This window comes from Notolabrus celidotus, chromosome 19 (assembly GCF_009762535.1).
Source record: "Notolabrus celidotus isolate fNotCel1 chromosome 19, fNotCel1.pri, whole genome shotgun sequence".
NCBI lineage: Eukaryota > Metazoa > Chordata > Actinopteri > Labriformes > Labridae > Notolabrus > Notolabrus celidotus.
Genome location: NC_048290.1, coordinates 21,743,403 through 21,766,526, shown reverse-complemented (window position 1 = coordinate 21,766,526; position 23,124 = coordinate 21,743,403). Strand labels below are relative to the sequence as shown.

The 23,124-nt window shown below is 41.7% G+C and overlaps 2 protein-coding genes across 5 annotated transcripts in view; one reads left to right on the top strand and one right to left on the bottom strand.

The window, feature by feature from the left end:
• The window catches only part of pax8 (paired box 8), a 12,749-nt gene extending 12,157 nt beyond the window's left edge, over positions 1-592 (top strand). Inside the window, exon 13 of the mRNA XM_034709025.1 lies at positions 1-592. This exon is cut by the window's left edge and continues 274 nt beyond it. The gene's annotated coding sequence lies outside the window, so the exon portion shown is untranslated.
• Positions 593-8,854: 8,262 nt separating this feature from the next.
• Positions 8,855-21,989, bottom strand: LOC117830999 (PH and SEC7 domain-containing protein 4). 4 transcript variants are annotated; one of them, XM_034709400.1, is made up of 19 exons: positions 21,698-21,929; positions 19,545-19,728; positions 19,320-19,382; positions 17,848-18,005; positions 16,845-17,497; positions 16,563-16,644; positions 16,039-16,438; positions 14,970-15,920; positions 13,608-13,688; positions 13,376-13,488; positions 13,233-13,291; positions 13,046-13,135; positions 12,915-12,958; positions 12,653-12,822; positions 11,170-11,240; positions 10,920-11,065; positions 10,695-10,839; positions 10,060-10,206; positions 8,855-9,965 (listed from the first exon to the last, which is right to left on the bottom strand). In XM_034709400.1, the coding sequence occupies exons 5-19, from the start codon at positions 17,346-17,348 to the stop codon at positions 9,687-9,689; spliced, it is 3,282 nt and encodes a 1,093-aa protein (XP_034565291.1). In that variant the 5' UTR covers positions 17,349-17,497; positions 17,848-18,005; positions 19,320-19,382; positions 19,545-19,728; positions 21,698-21,929; the 3' UTR covers positions 8,855-9,686. The 4 variants fall into 4 exon arrangements, with proteins under 4 accessions (XP_034565291.1, XP_034565292.1, XP_034565290.1 ...); XM_034709401.1 differs by lacking the exon at positions 17,848-18,005 and adding an exon at positions 18,392-18,581 and having other exon boundaries at positions 21,698-21,913; XM_034709399.1 differs by having other exon boundaries at positions 19,320-19,728; positions 21,698-21,989.
• Between the last annotated feature and the right edge of the window lie 1,135 nt (positions 21,990-23,124).

Here is a 23,124-nt window from a genome sequence, read left to right as displayed (position 1 = left end):
ATGGTGACTCTGACTCATGCACGTTTACACATTGCTAACTCCTCACAGGGCCAATACAAGGTGCAGTCTCTTTAACGCTTTTAGGCCAAAGACTTCTTGCAGATCTGCAACACACACCACTGATCCAGTCAAAACAGATATGCAACTTCTTTGTACTGAACTATGCCTGATTTTTGTTTACAATACTTTTTGTCCTATCATTACAAATCGATCCCTCTTTCTTGATCTGTGCCTGCTTGTTTTCAGTGTAAATTCAGACTGTCAGAGCTCCCCTGTTGTGAAAATAGACGATGAAGAGACACATTGGAATACAATTACAATGAAATGGCCACATCTCCCCCCTCAAAGATAATTAATGTATTTGTCTAGCAATATGTACATATTGTAAATGATGAATGACCTATAAGGAAGTGATGCAATTTTTCTCAGAGAATGACTGATGATGATGATTTGGCTACTAAAACCAACAAGGCTTGAAATGTTTGTTTTGCGTCAAATAAATTTAGTTTGTTGTCATGCTGATGTTCCGATGTTTGGTAAGAACTGTGACTATTTTTTCTTATACTGATATTAATATTATTGCAGATGTAAATACTGAATTTCTAAAGAATTATTTTAATTAAAGCATGACAAATTTACTCTTGTTTTTGATGTGGTTTTTATTATTTGGTTCAGATTTTTTTCCCCCATTTGATTTCCCCAATCAAATGGGGGAAATATGTTTAAAAAATGTGTAGGTGAAGAACAAGGGAGAGTTAATAAGAAGCATACTATTATTTTGATTATCATTTATATGATTATTATTATTATTTAATTATTATTATTAGCCTATGTGCTCAAATTCAGCTGTTTATCCTGAAATGTTGCTTTTTTTTTTTTTTTTTTGCATCTCTCAGCATTTTAAAAGGACGAAATCAATGATCCTGAAAGCACGCGCATCTGTTTAATTTCTTTTTTTTATTTTCTGCATCATGTAGTTTTATTTGCAATTATTTCGCCCCTCTTTGCGGCCTCATAATTGCGGCGCGTTAACGACGCCACGGTTCGGCGGTGCCGCGGCCCACCTGGTGCCGCCGCGTGGGACGACGGTGGAGGGCGATGGTGGAGGGAGAGAGAGAGAGAGAGAGAGAGAGAGAGAGAGAGAGAGAGAGAGAGAGAGAGAGAGAGAGAGAGAGAGAGAGAGAGAGAGAGAGAGAGAGAGAGAGAGAGAGAGAGAGAGAGAGAGGAGGCCGTGCGCGCCGTTGCTGAAATGTGGCACATGAAGGTTCCCGCTCAGTCAAATCTTGTAATAAGGTTGTGAAGCCTGAGCGTGAAAGTGGATGTGTTCAACAGCTGTAAAATACGAGGTTAGACTTCTATTTATGTTTAAAGTTTGTTAAATAAAATGGTCCAAACGGAGAGATTTAAAGTCGAGCTCAAAACTTTGTTACCTCTGCTTCAGTAACCTGTAAAAACGGGCAAATAGCCTGGATGAGATGGTATAGTTTGTGTATTGTTGTCCACGGTAACCACGTGGTTTCATCGTCGTTGTGTCAGTATGGACAGATGATCTCACATTAGAGGCCAATTTGTTGTCCATTATGGACCTTATGATCATATCAGCTAACCAGGGGCGTCACCAGGAATTCTGGGCCCCCTGAAAAGATATCTCAGTGGGCCCCATCACCACAGCCAGCCCTACAAAATATAAATTTGCTGCTATGATACTGGTTTATTTACACTAAACAAAAATATATGCTTAAAGCTATCCTGGTTAACTGACTCAAATCTAAGCTACATATCAATATTATTTTTGTTTTCACAATTTCTCCAAATGTTATTGCACAATATTGACCTTCAGACTGTCAACTCTTTAAACAAGATTATTTGAATCCAAGTGACTTGTTAAATAACAACAAGGGGGCATTATTTGGTATAATCTAAACTTATGAAGTGTAATAAAACTCTAAAAACTAAAGTTTACTTTCAATCAGATTCAGCCACACTTCATGTATGAGACGCGCATCACACGGAGCCGTACAGTAGATATTCTACAAATATTTCTTGCAACCAAATATTAAACAATATACAAACAGAATACATATTTATTAAATAGGTGTTTTATTTTCAACCTGCTAAAACGTGCAAAATTTAATGATTTGGTTGTTTAATTTAAAAACCACCTAAAGACCTTCCTGTTCAAAAAAGCATACAATACATAACTTATACTCCCGCCCCACCACTGTCTTTGTTCTGTTCTGTTTTATTTATTTGCTTTGCTTTTATTTTTATTTTTCTGTAAAGCGACTTTGAGTACAGTGAAAAGCACCATACAAATCCGATCAATTATTAATATTATTATTGAAATTATATTCAGATTTTCAGCAGTGGAAGAAAGAAATGTACACTTGAACTTGTTTGAGTTTAATTTTCCTGATTTGATCTTCTTTGTCTGTTTAGTCTCATTAGACCACTGCAACCTCTGAGATATGGTTCATGGCCTAATTCTCTATAAAAGAACATCTCAAACCTAATTACATAACCCCTGAGTTAGACAGTATGGAGGCTTTTGTCTGACTTCTGAGACAATTACTCAAAATCCTCAATATTAGTTCAGCTGGTGTGCTATCTGTATGGTGATGAAGATCAACCCTGACGTCTTTGTGTTTACAGTATGCACACTTTTTCTCTCTCCGAGCCTTCGCTCTCCTTACATTTCTCTGTTTCACCTCTTAACACTCCTCTCTGTCTCTCCCTCTCCAGCGGCCACACTGTAAACTTTAAACAATAGCTGCATTTCATCCCATTGTTTCTCAAGTGTCCTGGGCCACTCCAGACAGCCCATCAACTGACCGGACTCTCATTCTTTCCAGGTCCCTGCTCAGGCATGCAGAAACACACATACATATACACTCAAACATACAGAGGAGCTTTTTTTTTTAGTCAGTGTGCCTCACATGGACGAGGAACTGAACTTCAAATTCCTCGAACCAGCTGAAGTCTGAGAGGAGAAATAACCGCCGCAAATGTTAAACATTAACCGTCCTGCTGCCAAAAGAGTAAAAAAGTTAACGTTATACTGCTACACACACAAGCCACAGCAGACATAACTCCTCTGTGTCTCTCTCTGGGCCTATTAGCGAGGAGGTTTCGGGCCACAGTGCTTCTGGTCTGGTAATGAGCCCGGCAGCACAATGCAGGCACCGGGCCGGAACAGCTGAGGGCAGACAAAGCTGGCAGGACAGGGCGACTGGGACTTACTACATTTAACACACAGACATACGAACACAGTGTCCATGTATGTGTGTGGTGTAGACACAGCTATAATGTGTATCTCTGTGTGTGTGTTCGTGCTTTAAGCCTGCGTGTGTGGAGAAGGCATGTGCCCCATTACCATTATGGGGACAAACTCAAAGACAGAACGGGGCCCCTGGAGAAATCGCTGCCAAAAAGGCAGCAGAGGAGTGTGTGGCAATCAGTGGGATGACGGGTCAGGGTTGTCCTGCGCCAGTCATCTGGAAAGTTCTCCACTTATCTCTGGGCCCGAGACACCGGCCAACCAATTCAAACTGGCGAATAAGTATTATGTAGGCTGACAGAATTTGTCCGTCCAAATGAGCTGCAGAACACGCTGTTGTCTTAAACCGTGGATGGCAGCGGCGCTGTGTGGGCCCTGCTGTGGTTCAGGCCTTTTGTGGCCCTTGAGAGAACCCAGACTGGGTGATTGAACCCATCACCTTGTTTATGGGTTGTTTTGGGTGAAGCAAGGATAATCAGTCTGATCCCTTTGTCTTCTCTGTATATTGAACTCTTCCTTCCGGTGCAGTTTTCTTCCTACATGACATATTTCCCTGCTGCAATAACAAAACCTTCTGTAACCTCCTCTGAACGGTCATCCCAGGTAAAACACAGATTAACCTGCTATCTGAGATTATTCATTACAATAGCTCACTGAATGGTGATAAACAAAATGCGTTGCTATCCATATCAAAGCTAGAAGTTACTACACAGATGTGTTCAAGACTTGATTCTGATTGGTCAATACCCCGTAGCAACAGTCTGTTATTTCTCAATAGCACACTGTTGCCATAAAGAACATACCATTACTAACCAACTGTAACCATATCAGACTGCAGAGAGAACTCAGGTTTATTTGAAATTTGTTTACAGTGGAAAACCAAGAAAAAATTGGAAAGAAAGTGAAAGACACCATAACTGCAGGCAAGGACAGAGGAATCTACAAGATTGAAGATGACGTATGAAGTAAACACTTAACAGGACACGGTGAGGAAAAAGGCGAGTTTTAAGACTGAAGACTCTGACAGCGATGAGGCAGAAAAACAGGTGTTGCGTTCATTCATGCAGTCCCGTTTCACGTTGTTTTCTTCACTGTCAGTGGAAATGTTCAATTTAATGTGTGTAGTAACAGCTGAGTTGAGAAGGCTACAGGGTAATATGCTATATATACGTCAATAATTGTTGGGTTTTTTTTTAAAGTAAGTAAGTAGTAAGTAGCTATATAATAAGCGGAATAAAAGTCAAAGGTTCAGCGAAGTCAGGAGGATTCATCCTCTGGGAACGATGAATGATCCAACAAAGTGTTTCACGAAGCCACCAGTCGACACATCACAGTGTGGATGGGATATTTGACCTGTTAGTGGAGTTTATTTTGATTCAAAAGATTAAAACAACTCATTGGGATTCATCTTCAGGGAACCATGAATGTCTGCAAAAGACCTCATAGCATTCCATCAAAAGACATTGCGACATTTCAGCCAGTGCTAAAGTGGTGGACCACCCAACCTACACTACCATCCACATGTGGTGTAAGAGACATTTTGGCCTTATTAAAAGCCTCAGAACACCTGAGCAGACATCAAATGACAACACCTTCCTCAAATTTCAAGAAGTCATCTAATCTCCTCCACCTCTAACCGTAATGCACCCAGAACAAATGTGCCAGTCAAACGGAGCAAAGTGGTCAAACAGAGGGTGTTTCTGTGTGGGGACAGGCAGAGGGAGGAAACACAGGTGCCCTGTGTCTGACCAGCCTATTAAACAACACACAAGCCCTGAAGGCAGGAAGCTACTATTGACTGGAAGACATCAAGAAAAACGCACCTCTCAAAGCACACACACATCCAACACTATACACACACACAGCGGAGGATAAAATCAGCCAGGTATCAGGTACTGCCCCGAGGGAGAGGGGTGACCTGGGAGGCCGAGGGAGTCAAACACACGGCTGACAAACAGCTCATTCAACATATGCACATCTAAATAATGCTGTTTAATCCTTTAAATGAGTGGCAGATTCAAGATGAAACAGAAGGAATATAAAGTATGGATTGACTGGTATAGGTGTCTCCAACAAGGAAGTTATGTTTATGGTTTGTTTGATGTTAGAAAGAAAAAAAATACTTCTACCCTGATGACAACATGAGGTGGAAATGTGTTACATCGGCCATGAAAATACTCACGAAACCTTGGACCTGATCAAGATGTGATGCAAAAACTAAAAAACAACGATAGTGGATCAGTGTCCAGGACAAAGAATACTATCTGATCTGTCTCTGGAAAAACCGTAGATAGGGACCCGTCATAGTGGATCTGTCTCCCAAACAAGATGTAGATCATCCTCTGGCACATGCAATACAATACTTGCAAATGATTGCCTTATAGAAAAAAAAATCAGTATGGGATAGGTCTGTAGAAATAGTAATAAAAGAGGATCCATCTCTTGAACAAACAATGACATTATGGGATTCATCTCTTCATCAACAACTGCTTATATCTTCACCTCTAGAACATCTGAAAACAGTGAATCTCGCCCCTTGGTCAACCAATTATTTCAAATCTGTCCACCGAATGAGCAATAATGGCTGATCAGTCTCTTGAAAATCATGATAGTAGTATTATTTCTCAATGGATTCATCTCTTAGCATTGTAATGGATTTGTCGAGTACAGGCCGTAACAGCTGATTCATCTAAGGACAACTGATAACAGCTGATCTGTCCTTTCAACAAGTGGTGTTAGCAAACCTGACTCTCAATCAAGTGTTGGTGCTATATTTGTTTATAGAGAAAGCAATAATAGTGGATCAATATCTTAAATGAACTGAAGTAGTGGATCCGTTTCTCGTTGCTAATAACAGTAGAAGCGTGTCTTGAACAGCTATGAGTAGATCTATAGGTCAGTGAAGCACTAACAGAAGATCTGACTGATCACAGACTCTGGATTATAAGCTGAGGTGGAGTACTGCACTATCTCAGTCATCATTTAGTTGAAACTAATTTCTGAGTGGAGAGGTTGAACAAGATAAGATGAAGGAGATCTGTTCACAAACACTGCTCTCTAGGTTACATTGACCCATGGAGCGCCAGCTTTAAGATCCGGTCTGGTATGTTTGTCCTGCATCTTAAAAGCTGCTGACTTTGTGCCTGAGGAGTGTTTTCAGAGGCAGGAGGTACAGCAGTGTGTGTGGAAGAGGAGAGGGCAAAAAGGGGTCATGCGTTGAAATGCCCTTAAGCAAGGCACTTGCTTTAACTCTCTCAATAAGAGGCCTCTTTACTGCAAAAAGCCAGCGTTTGTGAAAGGACTATGAAGGGTCTGAGTGATTCATGTTTGGGTCTGATTGGCAAATAAAATGAAAATGTCTGGCCAGGAGAAAAGCGACGCTAATGAGTGCAGTCTAGAGGGAGAAAAGGACAGGGATGTTATTTTTCTTCAGTGGCTCACATTCATTACAAATCAAGTTAAAGCAGAAAAAGGTGATCGCTTCTCTGTGAAAATTACACTCAAATGAGAAGCAGATATCTGAGTTTGCTCCTCACAGGAGAGCAAGTCCTGTACGAGTTGATACTACGTAGAGAAGAGCTGGAGGAGATAAGAGGTCATTAGTTAATGTCTCAGTGACAGAAGTAAATGGAGTCTGAGTTGAAAACAAAACCTCTAAAAGGAGCACAGAGAGACTTCGAGGGCCCTGGACGGAGAAAGAAAAATAACATAAGGAGAGTCGAGAGGGAAGGATGGAGACAGAGAAGAGGAGGGGGAGTACAACAAGAGGAGGATAAAAAAAATGTCTCTAATGATCAGAGTGGGAGATATCAAGTGTTCGTGCGGATAAGAGATAAAAAGTAACAAGTAGAGCGTGCGAGGCGTCAGCAGCAGATGGAGAATGTGCGTCGGGAGGAGCATTGAGGGCAGCAGGATGAATGCGAGTGTTTACAGTACAGTTTATGTTTGCTGGCAGTGAGGGCAGGTGTTTGTGGCTCATATTTACTGAGCATTTCAGGGCCATTGTGGATGTTGAGCAATACTCAAAGCAACTTTGTACGTGAGGGGGAGGAGACAAGCGGGAAAAAGGAAAAACTGGACAGGGCAGTGGTGACCTTACGTGTCGGGGTCTTTTTTGGAGCTCATGCCGGACAAGCCCCTAATGATCACAACTTGAGCTCTTGCCTTTTTAATTACCCACCCAGGCCTGACTGAGGCGCACAAAGCTTGAGAATGGAGTGGCACAGATGGAACAAAAACAGGCCCACTCCTTGGGACGGATGCCCTCTGAACCCAGCAGCTAACACAGCCCCTGCTGCTCCAGCCGGTCATTATTGTTGCTGGAGAGGCGGAGAGAGATGGCACTCCAAAACAGGGCCACCACGGCCGCTGATGTCATGGTCCACAGGCCATGTGAGAAGAGCTTTTGGTGGAGAGCTCCTGTGTGACGCCAGAACCCAAACAAGCACCTTTAGCGCCGATTCAACATTTCAATTTGATATGAGAAACAAAGAGGCACTAATAGCTGCTTCTAACTGTAACGTTTCCGTCACAGGCCCGAGAGCATGTAGGTTAGCTGAGATGGTGTCCCCTTTCAGCCTGAGGGCCCTCCATCCCCTCTTAAGGTGCCATGATGGCCCCGGGCTCCTGTCACTCATGTGGCCCATCAGTCATCCTCATCTGCAGAATCTGACTTTATCTTAATGAGCAGTTGTTTTTCCTGTGAATGAATGGAGACTGCCTCCATTCAGAGGACAAGTTGAGCATTATCACATTAAGAGTTGTTAGACGACCCGTCAGAGAGCGCTGAGTTCCTCCTGATGTCAGACCAGGTGAGAAAAGTCGAGAGCAACAGCAGCAATGACTGATCCTTGATCCATTTCAGACACCCAAACAGGACGGTGTGTCCCAGTCCGCTTTGTCTCTGCTCTTCATTGCATTTCCTATTGTCACATCAAATTCCTGAGGACTGTGTGTGTGTGTGTGTGAGTGTTGTAGGTTTGGGGTGAGGGGGGGCGAGCTGATTCCAGACATCCTGCCCTTATTGTTGACCGCCCCGGGTCGACCGCTGCTCAACATGTCAGGCTGAAAGAGAACAAAATGGAGCCCGTGCCACTGAGGTCGATCCCTCACAAACACAAACACAAACATGAAGACACACACACACACACACACACACACACACACACACACACACAGAAACACACGCACACACACAAAGAGGAACACAGAGCCAGGTCCGATCCACACATTTTTGTTGTGTGACTATTTAAATGTATTTTACTGTTAATAATTATTTTTTTTAATCTAAATAAATAATTTAAACTAATTTAGACGTGGATTAACCTTGCAGTTTGTATGTTTTTAATTGTTAGATGCGCTTTCATACAAGGAAGTGAAGTATACAAATAATTGTTTGTGTTGTGCTGAAATAAAATAAAATAAAAACATTAAATATTTAAAATCATTAAGTTCCAAATGTGTCATTTCAAACGGAGATGAAATAACAGCTGAGTTTGTAATTTTATTTTTAGGGGGGTGGCACCCAAAAAATCTCAAACTTTACTTAAAGGTTGATAACGTGACAAAAAAAGACACTTTTAAAATTGAAATTTCTTTGTTGACACATTTAACTTCTTCATCCTTTGTTACATTTCACATATATGAGCATTACATCTTTAAGGAAAACTTTGTATTTGACATTAATTTAATAAAACTCAACTTCAGCAAATACTGAATGGCTTGTTTACCTGAATCTAAGAGCACAAACAAAATCCCAGCCCTTCAAATTAAAAGTTTGAACAGCTGATCTGAACGAATACAGCAGGAGCAACATTTTTTTCCCCACAGTGAGAACAAAAACTGTCATATATAAGAACTTAAGTCGTCATGTAAGAAAAAAATGTAACAGTAACACTAACATCATGAACACTCACAGAAAACAAGTCAATGTTTTATCTACACACGTATAAAAAAACGATAAAAGTGCAAATAGAATTCCTCAAAAAAACAGTCAGCACGTCCTGCTCCCTCTGCTCACTCAGATATGTGCTGTGTTACAGTACCCTCTAGTGGTCGTATTTTTAATGACACTTTTTTGCACAAAGTCAAACAAGAATTGAGAATAAATTTGTACCTTTTGAGTCCTAAAAAGAACAAAGTTTGAACAAAGATCCAGATAAAGGTCCAGATATTTTGTGTCACAACAAATGAATCCACTTCCTCCTTCCAGAGAGGGGCGGAGATTCCCTGAGGTTTACTTCATAAAAGTGCAAAAGGCAATTCAGACACATAAAAGCGAGTTTAAGAAGTTTTAAGATAGGATATTGTTGTTTCTCTTCATCAGGTGAAGTCCTGTCAGCTCACAGAAGACATGTTTGAATCTGTGGTTTCAAATGTTCTTTAATGGGTCGTGTTACCTCCGAGTCTCTCAGGATTCTTTATTCCACCGGGGAATGATGGTCCTGCGATAAGTCCGTCTTTCTGAAATGTTGCGTCTGACTTTGATCACCGACGGGGGAGCCATCTCCAGCTCCAGAGAGGGGCTGGAGTAGGACTTCTTCAGGGCACCTTCCTCCTCTCCCACAGTGTCGTCGCACACAGCTTTATCGAACAGGTTCAGATCTGCGGTGGTCAACGTGTCGTCGTCTGTCGTTTTGACTTTCTTCCAGGCCTCCAGAACCTGAATGTAGATCTCATAGCGACTCATCTGGGGTTGGGTTGAGAAGAGAGACAGGGTGTCACTTATAGATGCTTTTTTCACACTTATGCACTCACACTTTGACTCACAGCAATTTGATTACCTCGTGAGCCAGGTACTCTGCTCTGACTCGCTGCTCCTCCAGCTCCTTGGCTTTGACTTTCTTTCCCTCAGGAAGGTTCTGCTGCAGGTGCGACAAGTCAGTCTTAAAGGACTCCAGCATTTTTGCATGAGACTGCAGCTGACTTTCCTGCATGGGGAATAAGAGGAACAGATTTTATGCAAATCCTCGTGAAGAAGGAAGAGAAACAAAGGGAGGAAGGTTTTGCTCTTGTCTTAATACACATGTAGAGCTGAAGCACAGCCGGATTCACATTAGGATTGCATGGCTTCTGCACCCTCTAAACTTGTGCACACAAAACAAAAGATACCATTTAAATACACAAAGTGCACCCAAAAAGATTGAATGACACTGTGACGTCACTATTAGCTTTATAATCAGGAGTTAAATCAGTGAAGGGCTGTAAGAGGTGCAACAGAGACGGGAGATGCTCGTCTCAACGATTGAACGTGAAACAACAGCAAACTGCAAAACGTGTGGGAATATTTGCCTGGAGTATCATTACTGTACTTTGCTGTTAAGTGTTATCTAAAAATACTGAAAGCACATGAAAAAATAAGTACTTCTTATGGTTATAGTAGCATCAATGTCACAGATACAGACAAGTAGGAATTTACCAGAGTGTGTGCAGACTGGGAGGCGGGGAGGATCGGCCTGCAGAACCTCCTCTGAGAGCCGACAGCAGCGGGGAACGGAGGCGAGGAGTGAAGAGCCGACACTAGGTTGATGCGGCTGATCCATGAATTCATCTCTGCTCTGGATCTGTGAGGCAGAGTCAACGTTAGCGCTGGTCTCTCATAAACACACCCTCACACCTTCGCTCAGCTCTGCTCTGTACTTACGAGGCCTGGAAGAGGAACACCCTCCAGTCGGCTGTCTGCAGGCGGAGCACATGTGGCTTCTTGGTGTAGTCGGCCGCCTGATCGGCCAGAGAGTGATGCAGGCTCACCACGTCCTCGTTCGTCGGCTGATCCCTTCTGTAATCATCCTGATACACACAAAGAGAGCTTTTAGAATCAATGAAACACACTGAGATCTCTGTATTTCATCTGTAGGTCAACACTTTTTATGACTGGGTATCCTGTTACTGACCTTCTGTAAGTAAAGGACCATTCCCCTCAGCACGCCATAGAAAGTCTTCCAGCGTCTTTTCCCCCAGGGAGCTGAAGAAGCATACAGCAGGGTTATGAAAGTTATACATCGACCATAATGAATGTCAGATATTAGAAGTTAACAGCCAAAACTTAAATAAAAGGCAGCATGCAGACATTTTTATATCAAAGATTTGTTTAAGTTTATCTGAGTGTTAAGAAAAAGTCAGAGAAGGATCTGAACTTTTGATTATATAGTGTCATATCTATCACTCTTTTAATACCAGTTAGAATAACTGATGTTAACATTAGGCATTCTATAAGTAAAACACTTGGCATGGTCTACTCTGATTTTTAATTTGTTGAAAAAATTTAATATGATTTAAAATTTAAAGGTGATAATTATGCACAAAAGGTTGATCTGGGCAAATTAAAATAATCTAAAATTGTGACAAAATAAAAAAATGATATTATTTAACCAAAATTATCCAACATTACTTTAGTTCAATTTAATTTTTTTTCTAAAGTTATATATTTGCCTTTATTCTATAGTACAGCTGAAGAGAGACAGGAAATGAGGGGAGTAGAGAGAGGGGGAAGACATACAGCAAATGGTTGCGGCCGGGAGTCGAATCGGCGACCTGTGCGATGAGGACTGTAGCCTCTGTATGTGGGTCGCTTAGACCACTAGGCCACCAGCGCCCCTAATATAATATATCTGACATGTAAGAAATTAGTGCTTTGCTTTAAAGCCAGCTGTGTGTGAAATATTAAATATTCCCACATTTCTGACTTTAAGTTTGTTCAAATTGATCCCATTTTCTTCTTAAAACCCATTTTTAATGACTTGCTTTTATGCGACTTCATCCTTTTGACTGCTTTTACTTGTATTTAATAATGATTTTTAGCTTTTATCCAACTAATTAATTGTTTTAAATTTTATTTTATTATTTATTTTGATTATTTATTTATTGGTTGTTTTTTTTATTATTTATTATTTTAATGTTCCTAACTTATCTCTTTTCACTTTTTAAAAATTTTCGGATGTAATGTCGTCCTATCATTCTGAGAACTTCTTTTATTGTCTTTTTAATGCTTTTTTTTACTTATCCATTTTTATTTATTTATCTTATTTATTTATTTATCCTTGAAAAACCTCTTAAACAATGATTTATTGGTCTATTGTCACACCACTTCATTCTATTTAATTTACATGTATTGTTTTTAACCTCGCGTTGTGTTTTTTTTTGCACTGTTAAAATTCCTCCTCCCTGTCTGTCAAAAGGTTTACTTTGTTATCCAAACCATGCTTTGTTTGTCAAAAACATTTGTTTTTCAAGGTGCAATATAAATAAAGTTATATATTACAACCCAAACATGATTCAGAGCCTTTGTTGTTCTTGTTTTTGTTGTTATAAGTCAAATTCAGGGACTGTGTCTTCAAATCCTGGCTCTGTTCATTCTCTCATGTTTGTGTCACTCACTGCGTTTGCCGTCGATGTCCGCGTGGAGCTTTCTCTGCAGAAACCCTTGTTTGACCACGGTGGCTGTCTTGTTGTGAGGAACATCCTGAAAAGGGTTGGCCTTTGAACGAAGCATCACTTCATCTGCATCTTCATCCAACAACACTGAGCCCTTCAACTCCTCCTCATCACTTGAACATAAAAAGACAAGGTTTTATGTGAGAGGGATCAAACCTGCGAGGAATCATTAAGGAAGCGTTTATTTTATCATCAGTCCACTTACACGGCCCACTCCAGCGCTTCACTCTTTATGGAGTTGTAAAGACTCTGCAATGAAGACGAAGAGTAAATGATCATTGATCACAAACTATGATGTTACTTTGTTTTCTGAAGGAAGATCAGTGATGGCATTACTTTTAAGAAATCCTTGTTGAAGTTTTCTCCTTCATTCATCCCATCCAGATTGACCACAAACTTAGGGGAGGACATGGATTTTCCTACATTCTGCACAAACACACAGACACAAATAAATCATTGTTAGATGAAATAGCTCACAATCAATTTGTGCTGACAAACCTTTAAAGTCATTAATGTATCCTACCTGTCCGTGCAGGTCAGTGTTGAGAAGCATCACGGCGCATGTGAGAGCCAACACAGACCCTGAGGATAAAAGAAAAGCACATTAGATCACTCCCTGCCGTATCTGTGAGGAAACGCTGAAAAACATCCCTGACAGGAGCTCACCTGAGGAGGAGAAGGAGTCTGGGTTGCACTCATGGAAGCGGCAGGCGAACTGCTGCAGCACACGCTCCCTCTCCTGAGTCTCTCCTATCAGCACCACCACCTTAAGGAAAGATCTGAGTCCCAGAGAGAGGAACAAAAGCTACTTTGAAATATGATTACAAGACGTTTTATGAGCATGTTTTGAGAGTGGTGTCAGAGCATGTTGTAAGAGCTCCGCCTCCATGTTTCTCACCTCAGGGCATGATCCAGAGTTTGCCCGGTGAAGTCGAAGAATTTGAGGTATTCCTCGCCGACAGCTCGACTGAAGTCGTTACTGAAGAGAGAAAAAGTCAGTCGGTGTGAGTGTGATCACTGTTTGAACAAGAGTTTCACAACATCTGTCACACACTGAGAGAAAAACATTATTGATCATATTATTAATGAATCAGTGTTGCGTTTAATATGAACCAGTGGCAACGGAGGTCTGGATAAATAAAGAGTCATGTGACTTTTTATATATTTTGACTAAGCATGCGGAGGAATATCTAAAGGGATAATCCACGGGGCGCCATTGGCCAAGCGGTCTAAGCGTGTGCCCCATGTTCAGAGGCTATAGCCCTTGTCGCAGAGGTCGCAGGTTTGATTCCAGCCTCTACCATTTGCTGCATGTCCTCCTCCACTCTTCTTGTCTCTCTTCAGCTGTCCTGTCCATTAAAGGCGAAAATGCCCAAAAATATACCTTAAAAAAAGAGGGGATAATCCTCTAATTTAATTTGGCACTAGCATAAAGTTTGGATAAAGATTTTCATTTGGTCAGGACTTCAAAAATTCAGGGCACCAATTTGGCCTCATGGTTCAGTTGTGCACACCTATAGCGGGCGGAAGCGGTTCGATTCCTGTGGCTCTTTAACCCACTCCCTCTCTTGGTTTCCTTCTCTCTCCACTGTCCTCTCCTCACTGAATGAAAGGCGTAAAACTTAACTTAAACAAACAAAAACTTCAAAAATTCTAGCTCCTACACTTCCCATAATAAAACTCATTCACATCTTTTGTAAAATGATCAACTTCTGGTAAATGCTTTAAAACCCGTACACCCACATTTTGACAAACACAGTGTTTCTGTTGTTGCTTGGTTGCCAAGATGCCCCTGATAACATCACTGTGGTTATTTTCACAGACTTTCAGAAAGCCCCGACAAAAACCACAGAGGACTTTAAAGAACACCATCCGATCGACCCTTTATGTGTTGATTCAAGGAAGTCTCTGATATGAGACAGTCTGAATAAATAAGTAGGTGTCAACTGGAATGTACCACTCAGATATCCATCATTTTGACACCTTGTTAAAGGAAGAGGAATGGTGTGTGTGTTATTTTCTTCAAAGACTTGAAGCATAGATGTAAACAAAGTTAGACTTTGGCCCTGAATGTTTTAACATGATGCTTATCTATGAGCTACAGTTCCTTATTTGTCCAGTAAAGAGTTATGTTGTATTTTTGTTTTGTTTACGTTTGTGGTGTCTGTTTAGAATATGTGTTACTAAGCTGCAGAGCTCGACACAGCCTCACCACAGCTCTAAGAGAGAGAAGGTAAAAATAAGTATAGCGTGTGCTTACTCTTTGTCTAAGTGCTTCACCACCTCGACACGCTGGATCCCGTCCAACTTAAACAGCCGCTCAGCGAGGCGGCGGGCTGCCTCCCTGTCCACCTCCCCTCCGTTCATAAGAGGCACTGCTGTGTCTGTGGGTTTGTGTTGCACTCCATTTGAGACAACAGTTTGCAGGTTTGTATCTTTCACACCTTCCCCTTCATCAGCCTGATGTGACGTCTCAGCCTGACTGAACTCTGCCTCCGCTGTCTGCTGCACGACCTCGGTCTCGGGCGACAGCTGCCCTGTCACTTCAGGCTCGTCCATCTTCTCCGGCTGCACAAGCTGCTCGTTGGACGTTTGCTGCTCATTCTGCTCGGGTGGCTCCGTCTGTTCCTGCTGCTCTGCTGCTCTGGGGTCTTGGGCTTCGACGCTAACTGTCTGCTCTGACAGAGTGGACTCTCCTGACGGGTCTGCGTCTTCAGTCGGGGTTGACTCGTCTGCTGATTCCATCGGTGACTGCTCCGGTTGCTCTGACTGCTCTACCTGCTCATCAGAGTTTGGCTCCTCTTCTTGGATCGTCTGAAGCTGCTCACACTCTGACGTCTCTGAGTCTTGTGAGGTTCTTCTTTCACTCTCTTGATGCTCTGAACAACTCGTCTCCTGCAGTTTTTCGGTCAGCTCTAGTATCTCTTGTGAGTCTTCCGCCCTCTCTGCATCATCTACCACCTGAATCGACGGTTCTTCAATGTTATCTGCAGCCTCTGATTGTTCAGGGTCCAGGTTCTGATCTACATCTTCGCACATTTCTACCTCTTCAGTCTGTGCTCTTGGACCTTCCTCTTGTAGCTCTACGTCCTCTTCCTCCCTGGATTGCCTCGTGTCCTCTGAGCACTCTGGCTGCTCTGGATCAAATAGCTTATCTGTGTTTAGAGTCGGTCCAGTTCCGTCAGATTGTTGTGGCTCTGCAGTAATCTCCCTAAGAAGTGAGGATGAAACATGCTACGTAGTTATTATATAACATCACATATTGCAACATGATTAACTCGACGTCAACACACTTCCCGTTCCCCTTTCCTTAAGTCCATGATACTCACACGTGACTCAGACAGATGTCAGCCTCTGCTGCTCTACTTTCTTCAGCACTCTCTTCTTCCTCTACCTGGCCTCGCTCCTCGTCCTCTTCTACCTCAGCTCCTTCCTCGTCCTTCTCTTCAGCCTCAGTGCCATTTAACGAAGTCTGCTCTTCCTCTGAGTCTCCCTGTCTCGTCAGCAGAACTAAGGGATCATCCTGTTCCTCTTCTAGGTTTAAATCTACAAAACAGTCCTCCTCGTCTTCTGAGTCTTCCACCTCTTGAAGAGTTTTGACTATTACCAAAGACACAACTGGATCTGAGCTAAAAGACTCGCCCTCCTCCTCCTCCTCCTCCTCCTCCTCCTCCTCCTCTACTTCTTCTTCTTTTGAGTCTGTCCTCAGAGGGATTTCTTCAACATTTTCTAGAGGAAGGCAAACAGGTTCAGTGTTAAACCTCAAATAACATGCTTGATTTGAATGAACAAGGGTCATACATTTCTATTCTGATAACACCTTCTTGAAAGTGTTGTTCTTGACAACACGTACCGTTGCTGCTGCCTAACAGCTCTTGGGTTGAATCTTCCTCTTCCTGTGTCGCCGGCTCTTGCACATGAGTAGCATCACATGGCTGAAAATTGCAACACAGACCACGATCAAGATTATGAACATGAGCAGTGACAGAAAAAGCTTGTGGGCACTCTGAGGCTCATCTGACCAACATATGTACAGTATGACCTAAACAGGTGTAGATTAAGGTGGTGGAAGTCAAGAAAATGTGAAGTGAAGGTTAAAGACATGTCAGAGTGTAAAATAAATCTTCATCCATACCTCAAAGCAGTTCCCGTTCAGAAGCTCAGAATCAAACCCCTTGTCCTCCTCTCCGTCCTCCTCCCTGAATTTCTCTCCATCTACGTCTTCGGACGGGTGAAGCAATGGGGAAGTGGTGCCTACGCTCGTCACGCCAACATAGTCCAGCTCATTGGCCAAGCTGCTGTGACTCACAGGCGAAGGCGTCTCTGCAAATGGGTCGGGCATGTCCCACTGCACTGTGGCAAAAGACATCTGAGGACTGGTGCAGGTCATTGGGCGCACCGTTGGCCATATGATTTGCTCCCACGGCTCTTCCTCCTCAGGAGAGTCTCTGTCAGCCCTCAGGGACTGACAAATCTGATCTGTGTCATGTTCCTGGTTTATCTCAACCTCTGCCCCGTCCCTCTCGGCGCCCTGCTGTCCTCCATTGACGCAGTGGTGCCCTACAGAGGTCCACGAGTCCTGTTGAAGGGCTGAATCTGTAACATCTGGCGTAGAGAGGCAGAAGTTTTCCTCCTCCATTAGTCAGGCCCTTTGCTGTGGTGGAAGTTTTGTAGATGTGAGTGTTGTCTTGCTATGAAACGTCCTCCTTCGCTGTTTGAAGGATGCTCATTTTGTGAAATCCTTCAAATTTGAGACCCTGAAGGAGGCTACACACTCCATCCACACATCTGTAAAAAGAGACAGAACTAATGAAGTGTTCTCCTCCGTCTGAAGCAGCACATGAAACTGTTCCTTGGACTTGATACTGTGAAACAGCAAATGTAAAATCATTCAGTTAAAGTTCATGAACTATTTCAATGCCACAAGCACACAAAAATTTGGGGAACATCTGACTATCTCACAGACAAAAAGACCATACATAAAACTCTACTATATTTGTCTGGAGTGAAATAGTGCCCGCTTCTTTTTTTTGGTCTACTTATCTGAGATAATCAACGTGAAACTAGAGGGTGTGGCATTTTTAAATCCAACTTCACACTTTGACGTCTGAGAACCAAACTGAAACACAAACACTCACCCCTCTGAATGCAGAAATGGTCCAGCTTGGAGAAGAGTTATGTTTCTATTTTTCTATTTTAGACCACACTTCTCATTTTTTAGCTTCTTGGTGTGGCAGGACAGATTTGCAGAGTAGCAGACTTTTGGTGACACGTAACAAAAGCAAGTTTGTACTTCCTGACCACAGACAGAAAAAAGAAGCCGAGCAAGTGAGGGTAAGAGAGAGAGAGAGAGAGAGAGAGAGAGAGAGAGAGAGAGAGAGAGAGAGAGAGAGAGAGAGAAGAGGGAGTGAGTGAGTGAGAGGGAGAGATAGGGGTGCTGCTGAGGTGATTAGAGGGGTGGTGGGTGGTGTTGAGTAGTTTAACAGTCGGTTTATCATTTTATCACCACGCTGCACTCTGACTCTGGCTGGAGGATAAAACTGTGAATGAGTCTGAGCTGCAGCTGCATGTTGTCAACACAAACCAAGGGCACCTCTCTGAGTCTCTCTCTCTCTCTCTCTATCACAGCAACCAAACATCAGCAGCACAATAATAAATAATCACACTGTTATTATTCTCTACCTGGTTAATAAATCTAACTGTGCCTTCACCTCTCCTTCTCTCCTTCACTTTGTCGTTTTATTTTTTGCTTTACTTTTTTGCCTTTCTTCAGTTTTCTGCTCTTGTCACGCAACCAACATCCGGGACAGACCCTGACCACATTTCCTGTGTGGGTGCTCACTTCTCAGTTCCTGTCAGGGTGCAAGAAGCGCTACAGTACACGTACGAACTAAGATTAACAAAGAGGAGCAACTGTAAATCAATTACAATCTGTTTTAAGACAGAAAATCTACATTTTTTGAAGCAGGATTAACTCTTTTCAGAGACTAGATGTTCCTCTTTATCCTCTCATCATACAGTCCAGATTACAGTCTCCAGCTGTTACTCTGATACAAACAAATGAAGGTTTCAAATGATAACATAGATGGTCCTCTGTGTGTGGATTTATCTCTGCAAGGATTGCTGAACTTGATAAGAGTTTGAAGGGAAAGCAGCATCTAGAGACTAATGTGCATTTTCACCTTCATCAAAAAGGAGAAAACAAAACATCAAATAGTTAGAAACACATCAAAGTTGAGGAGACCACTGGGAGAAGTTGCTTCTCGTACATGGGAAGTTTACTCAGCACATCACAAGCTTCAGTGAATGTTAACACAATGCTAAAGGAGAAGTACAAATATATAAAAAAAAAACACACCAGGGAGGATAAAATAAAAAGAGGAACACTGGCACCTAGTGAAAGCTGTGAAAAGACCTATTAATACACATATACAGTGAATGTTTGCGGCATGTGTAATAGTCTGATTTCTCTGAGGGTGATAAACACTTGCCTACTGAGTCATTCATTACCACCAGCAAAAATAGCAAAGACACACATCTGAACATTTCAAAAACATGAAAGCACTGAGAAAAAAAAGCATTGGAAGGAATCTCTAGAAGCATGACTTACCCCCTCCAGGCTCCTTAAAGCAACATCATATGATCAGCCAGCTTGTGAGGTTTTAAGTCAAGTCTTGTGGGAGGGAAAGACACACCACTGTGTTAGACTGGGTATATACCGCTGTCAGAGAGCTGTGCCTTCACACACATGCACACAAACACACACTGACACAAGCATACAAATAACCCTCAGTTGATTATGTCTGAACCTGCTGCGCACACAAACAAGCCTCACATCCGCTCTTTTGAAGCCGAGCAGGGTTTTAGTCTGTGGTGTTGCATAAAAGATGCATGCAAGTCACAAGTCCAAGTCTGGACTGGGTCCTCCGCCTTCTTCTTGGCACTTCCTGTCCATTTTTGAAAAGATCAAGACCAGACTTCCGTCTCCTGCTCTCCTGTTTGTGTCCAAGCAGATGTGGCTGTGGGAAAAAAAAGGTGCAAATTTAGAGGACGGGTAGGAGGAGAAAGCTGCTAAGTGGCTACGCAGAGAAAGAAAAGGCACATTGTGATTGGCAGATGACTCAGGAGCGCAGAGACACCTGAGAGGCCTCAGTCCACGCCCCCAAGCCTGAAGGCATGCAAGGCAAGAACACACATACAGGTCAGGTGAGGGGAGTGGCTGAGGCTTAGCTTCATTCCTGCAACTGACACAAGGAAGGAATGATGTGGTAAAACCAGAAGGTATCAGGATACATTGTGTCATTAGCTTCACTAGAATTATCTGTGCTGAGTGTTATATCATTGCTCTACTAGCCTGGTGTCTTACTTTGAGCAGACAAGCCAGTTTAACAGAGATACATTTTTCAAAAGCTTTCCTGTTAGGAAAACAGTAAGCAGAAGTTCTGCTCTATCATCTTCAGTGTCATATTTGCCCAAGTGTATTCCTGTATTTTAATGTAAATGCCATTAAGGTAACATTTTTCATTACTGATAATACCCTTGCTTTACCCTCTGGTTACCCTCAAATGTAGTTAACATATTTCATCATTGGGGTCAATTTGACCCCAGCAATTTAAACCTCCAGAAACTGATTGTTACCCAGGTTTATGTGTCAGGTACTTTATGTTTCTTTGTTGACTACCTAAATAACATTTTAAATAGAATATATTTTAAGCATAAACACAATTTAAAGCATTTAGAAGGACTTTATTTGTAAAACAGAACATCAAACTGCTGCAAGTTTGTCATGCTCTCATCGGCCCTGCCTTGTTTCTATGTTATCAAAACATATGACACAGGACTCATCATTGAATGTCATTAGAGACATGGTAGCTGGAAATATTATATCTCAATTTAAAGGTTTGCGGTTTGATCCCAGCTCCTGCAGTCACATGCTAAAGTGTCCTTGGTTATAGTGACCTCAATATCATCCAAAAGAACCAAAACTATCTTTGGTAAATACTGTTGTCAATCAGGCACAAAAAATCTTGATGAACTCTTCTCATGTTCTTTATTCAGAAAATGAATTATTGCCCTCTAGAAAACGGTTCAGAGCGAGCAGATTTAAAATTAATCGCTTCAAGCTCTCCTTCCTCCCTACTTCCATACCTCTACTCAACAAACATCTGCACTAACATAATGCTCTTGTATGAGTTTGAGGGTTCACTTACTCTGCACTGTTAATATGATATTGCTTTTTACTGCCAGATTGGTATCTTATTGATATTTATTGTATTAGTGGTATTTATTGTGACATGTTATTTTATCTTGACAGTCGGCATGTTATTGTCTTATCTTATCCCAAAACAAATATGTGTAAAATGTTGATATTTCTTATGTTATATTCAGCTTAACCAGCCTGGGGTCAACACCAGGACCCCAAGGAACACCGATGCGTACTTTGTTTGTGTTTACAGGATATTGGAACACATCAACATTTTAATTTTACGTTTTCCCAGTTATCCCTATTAAATTAGGAAAAGTCATGAAATATGAAGCCAAAAAAATTATGTTAATCATTGATTTAGAGACGTTAAACATTGAATGGGGTCCAATTGACCCCAAGGATAATAGGAGGGTTAATAACAAGAGACTAGCACAGATAAAAAAAAAAGAAACCATCATTAGCTTTTTAAGTTGTAGCATTAATACAAACCTACCAAGGTTTTAGCCAGCTAGGATCCCCTTTGTATTTCTTATGTGCACTCATAAGTACCTTGTTACTGCACTTAAAGTTTTAGCATAATACTAAGCAAGCAGAAGCCCAGCTACTTCGACTAATTCATGATTTATTTAGCTTATTTTACAGGATTAGAATTACAAGCGTTGGCGTTCTCAGGCGACATAACAAGGCAGTGAAGTATCTAAAAACCAGTGTCGAAAACATTGTAAATATGGCCGTTAGCATTACTAGCTTCAATGTAACCAATCATTAAATATTAGCATTACCTAGCGTTAGTGTGAGAATCCTTGAAGTTGTAGAGAAAATGTTACTAGCTAGTTGTGGTTGTGGCGGAGAGTAGTTAGTTGTATTTGTGGTATAGTTAGCCGTTGTAAACTGGTGGAGTAATTTGGTTTTCATTTCATCTTGTTGTTTTTTAACCTCCATTTATCACCCTGTTATTTGTGCAGCAGTATCCCAACGTTTGAACTGGCCTCCGTTCTAGAGATGTGACGTTCGCGAACGAGTCGGTCTTTTGAACGGCTCTTGTAAGTGAACGATGAGAGCCGATTCGCAGTTGCGAGCCGTTCATTTAGGAGCCGTTTTTATATGTAGGTGGCCAACGCTGCCTTCACGTGTCACCTGCTTGCCCCATGAGTTTTTTCCATAGACTGCATAAATATGGACGTAGTATCCGTGACGTCACCCATATGTTTCAGAAGCGCTTTTTTGAGGCCAATCGTCAGCGGGAGCCATATTGCTGATGTCGAGCAATTGTGAGGTAAAGAGGCGGGCTTTGAGCCTCCTTGCAAACAACTACGGTGTTCCCACCTGTCAATCAAGTCAGCTGTGCCTCTCATTGGAAGACTCGTAATCTCAATATCTTCAAAATTGTGGTGTTGAAAAAAAATCACCCCCCCGTACAGTGCCGATTGAGAAATGAACTAACATGTCTACACTCGTCTTTCGTACCAGGCTGTAAACATGTTTATTTCTGCTGTAAACATCGTCTGTTTTGAATTGGTGTGTATGTGGTTTCTGGTACTTCCGGAGCCAGCCTCAAGCGGATCCTGATGAACTGCAGTTTTTAACACTTCCGCATTGGACTCATATTTTTAGACCAGAGGTTTCCACTTGGATTCAAGTCAAGGAGCTGAGCTCCTGTTTGTAATGTAGTTCAGTTGTAAAAACACCAGGTGGGGTAGTACAATTTTGCATTCACATTTTTATAATGTCCTAATTTTTTTACAGTAAAGTTGTTTTGCATGGAAGTTCAAGATTCAAGTAAACTTTATTGCCAAGTGAGCTCGGACACACAAGGGATTTGACGTGGGGAATGGAACACTGGTACTTAACAACAAGACAGTAAGGAATTTATCTGCAGCCTGCATAGTTGTTTTTTTTTATCAAGGTCTTTTTATTAACATATTAAAAGAAAAGTAAACATACAGTCATTTTCATCGTACAAACTTTTTACTTTTTTCTCCCCTCCCCCATGTCTCATTACCAGTACCAGAATATAATTGCCAGAAATCAAAAGACAAAACATATATACATGTAAAAAAAATAATAATAATAAAACATAAACACTCCTACGTATATATACACATACATACCTACACAATATACACGTACGCATACATCTACACATTACACACTAAGATCAATTTCGTCAGCACTTAGAGTTTCAAAGGAAGTTAAGAAAGGTTGCCAA

Bases quoted from the DNA above. Each gene is read 5' to 3' on its own strand.
- LOC117830999 (XM_034709399.1), bottom strand. From the start codon at position 17,348: ATGGAGGAGGAAAACTTCTGCCTCTCTACGCCAGATGTTACAGATTCA. The intron at 12,823-12,914 runs GTAAGTGGACTG...TTTATGTTCAAG, and splicing joins GAAGCGCTGGAGTGGGCCGT to TGATGAGGAGGAGTTGAAGG. The intron at 9,966-10,059 runs GTAATCAAATTG...ACCCAACCCCAG, and splicing joins CAGAGTACCTGGCTCACGAG to ATGAGTCGCTATGAGATCTA.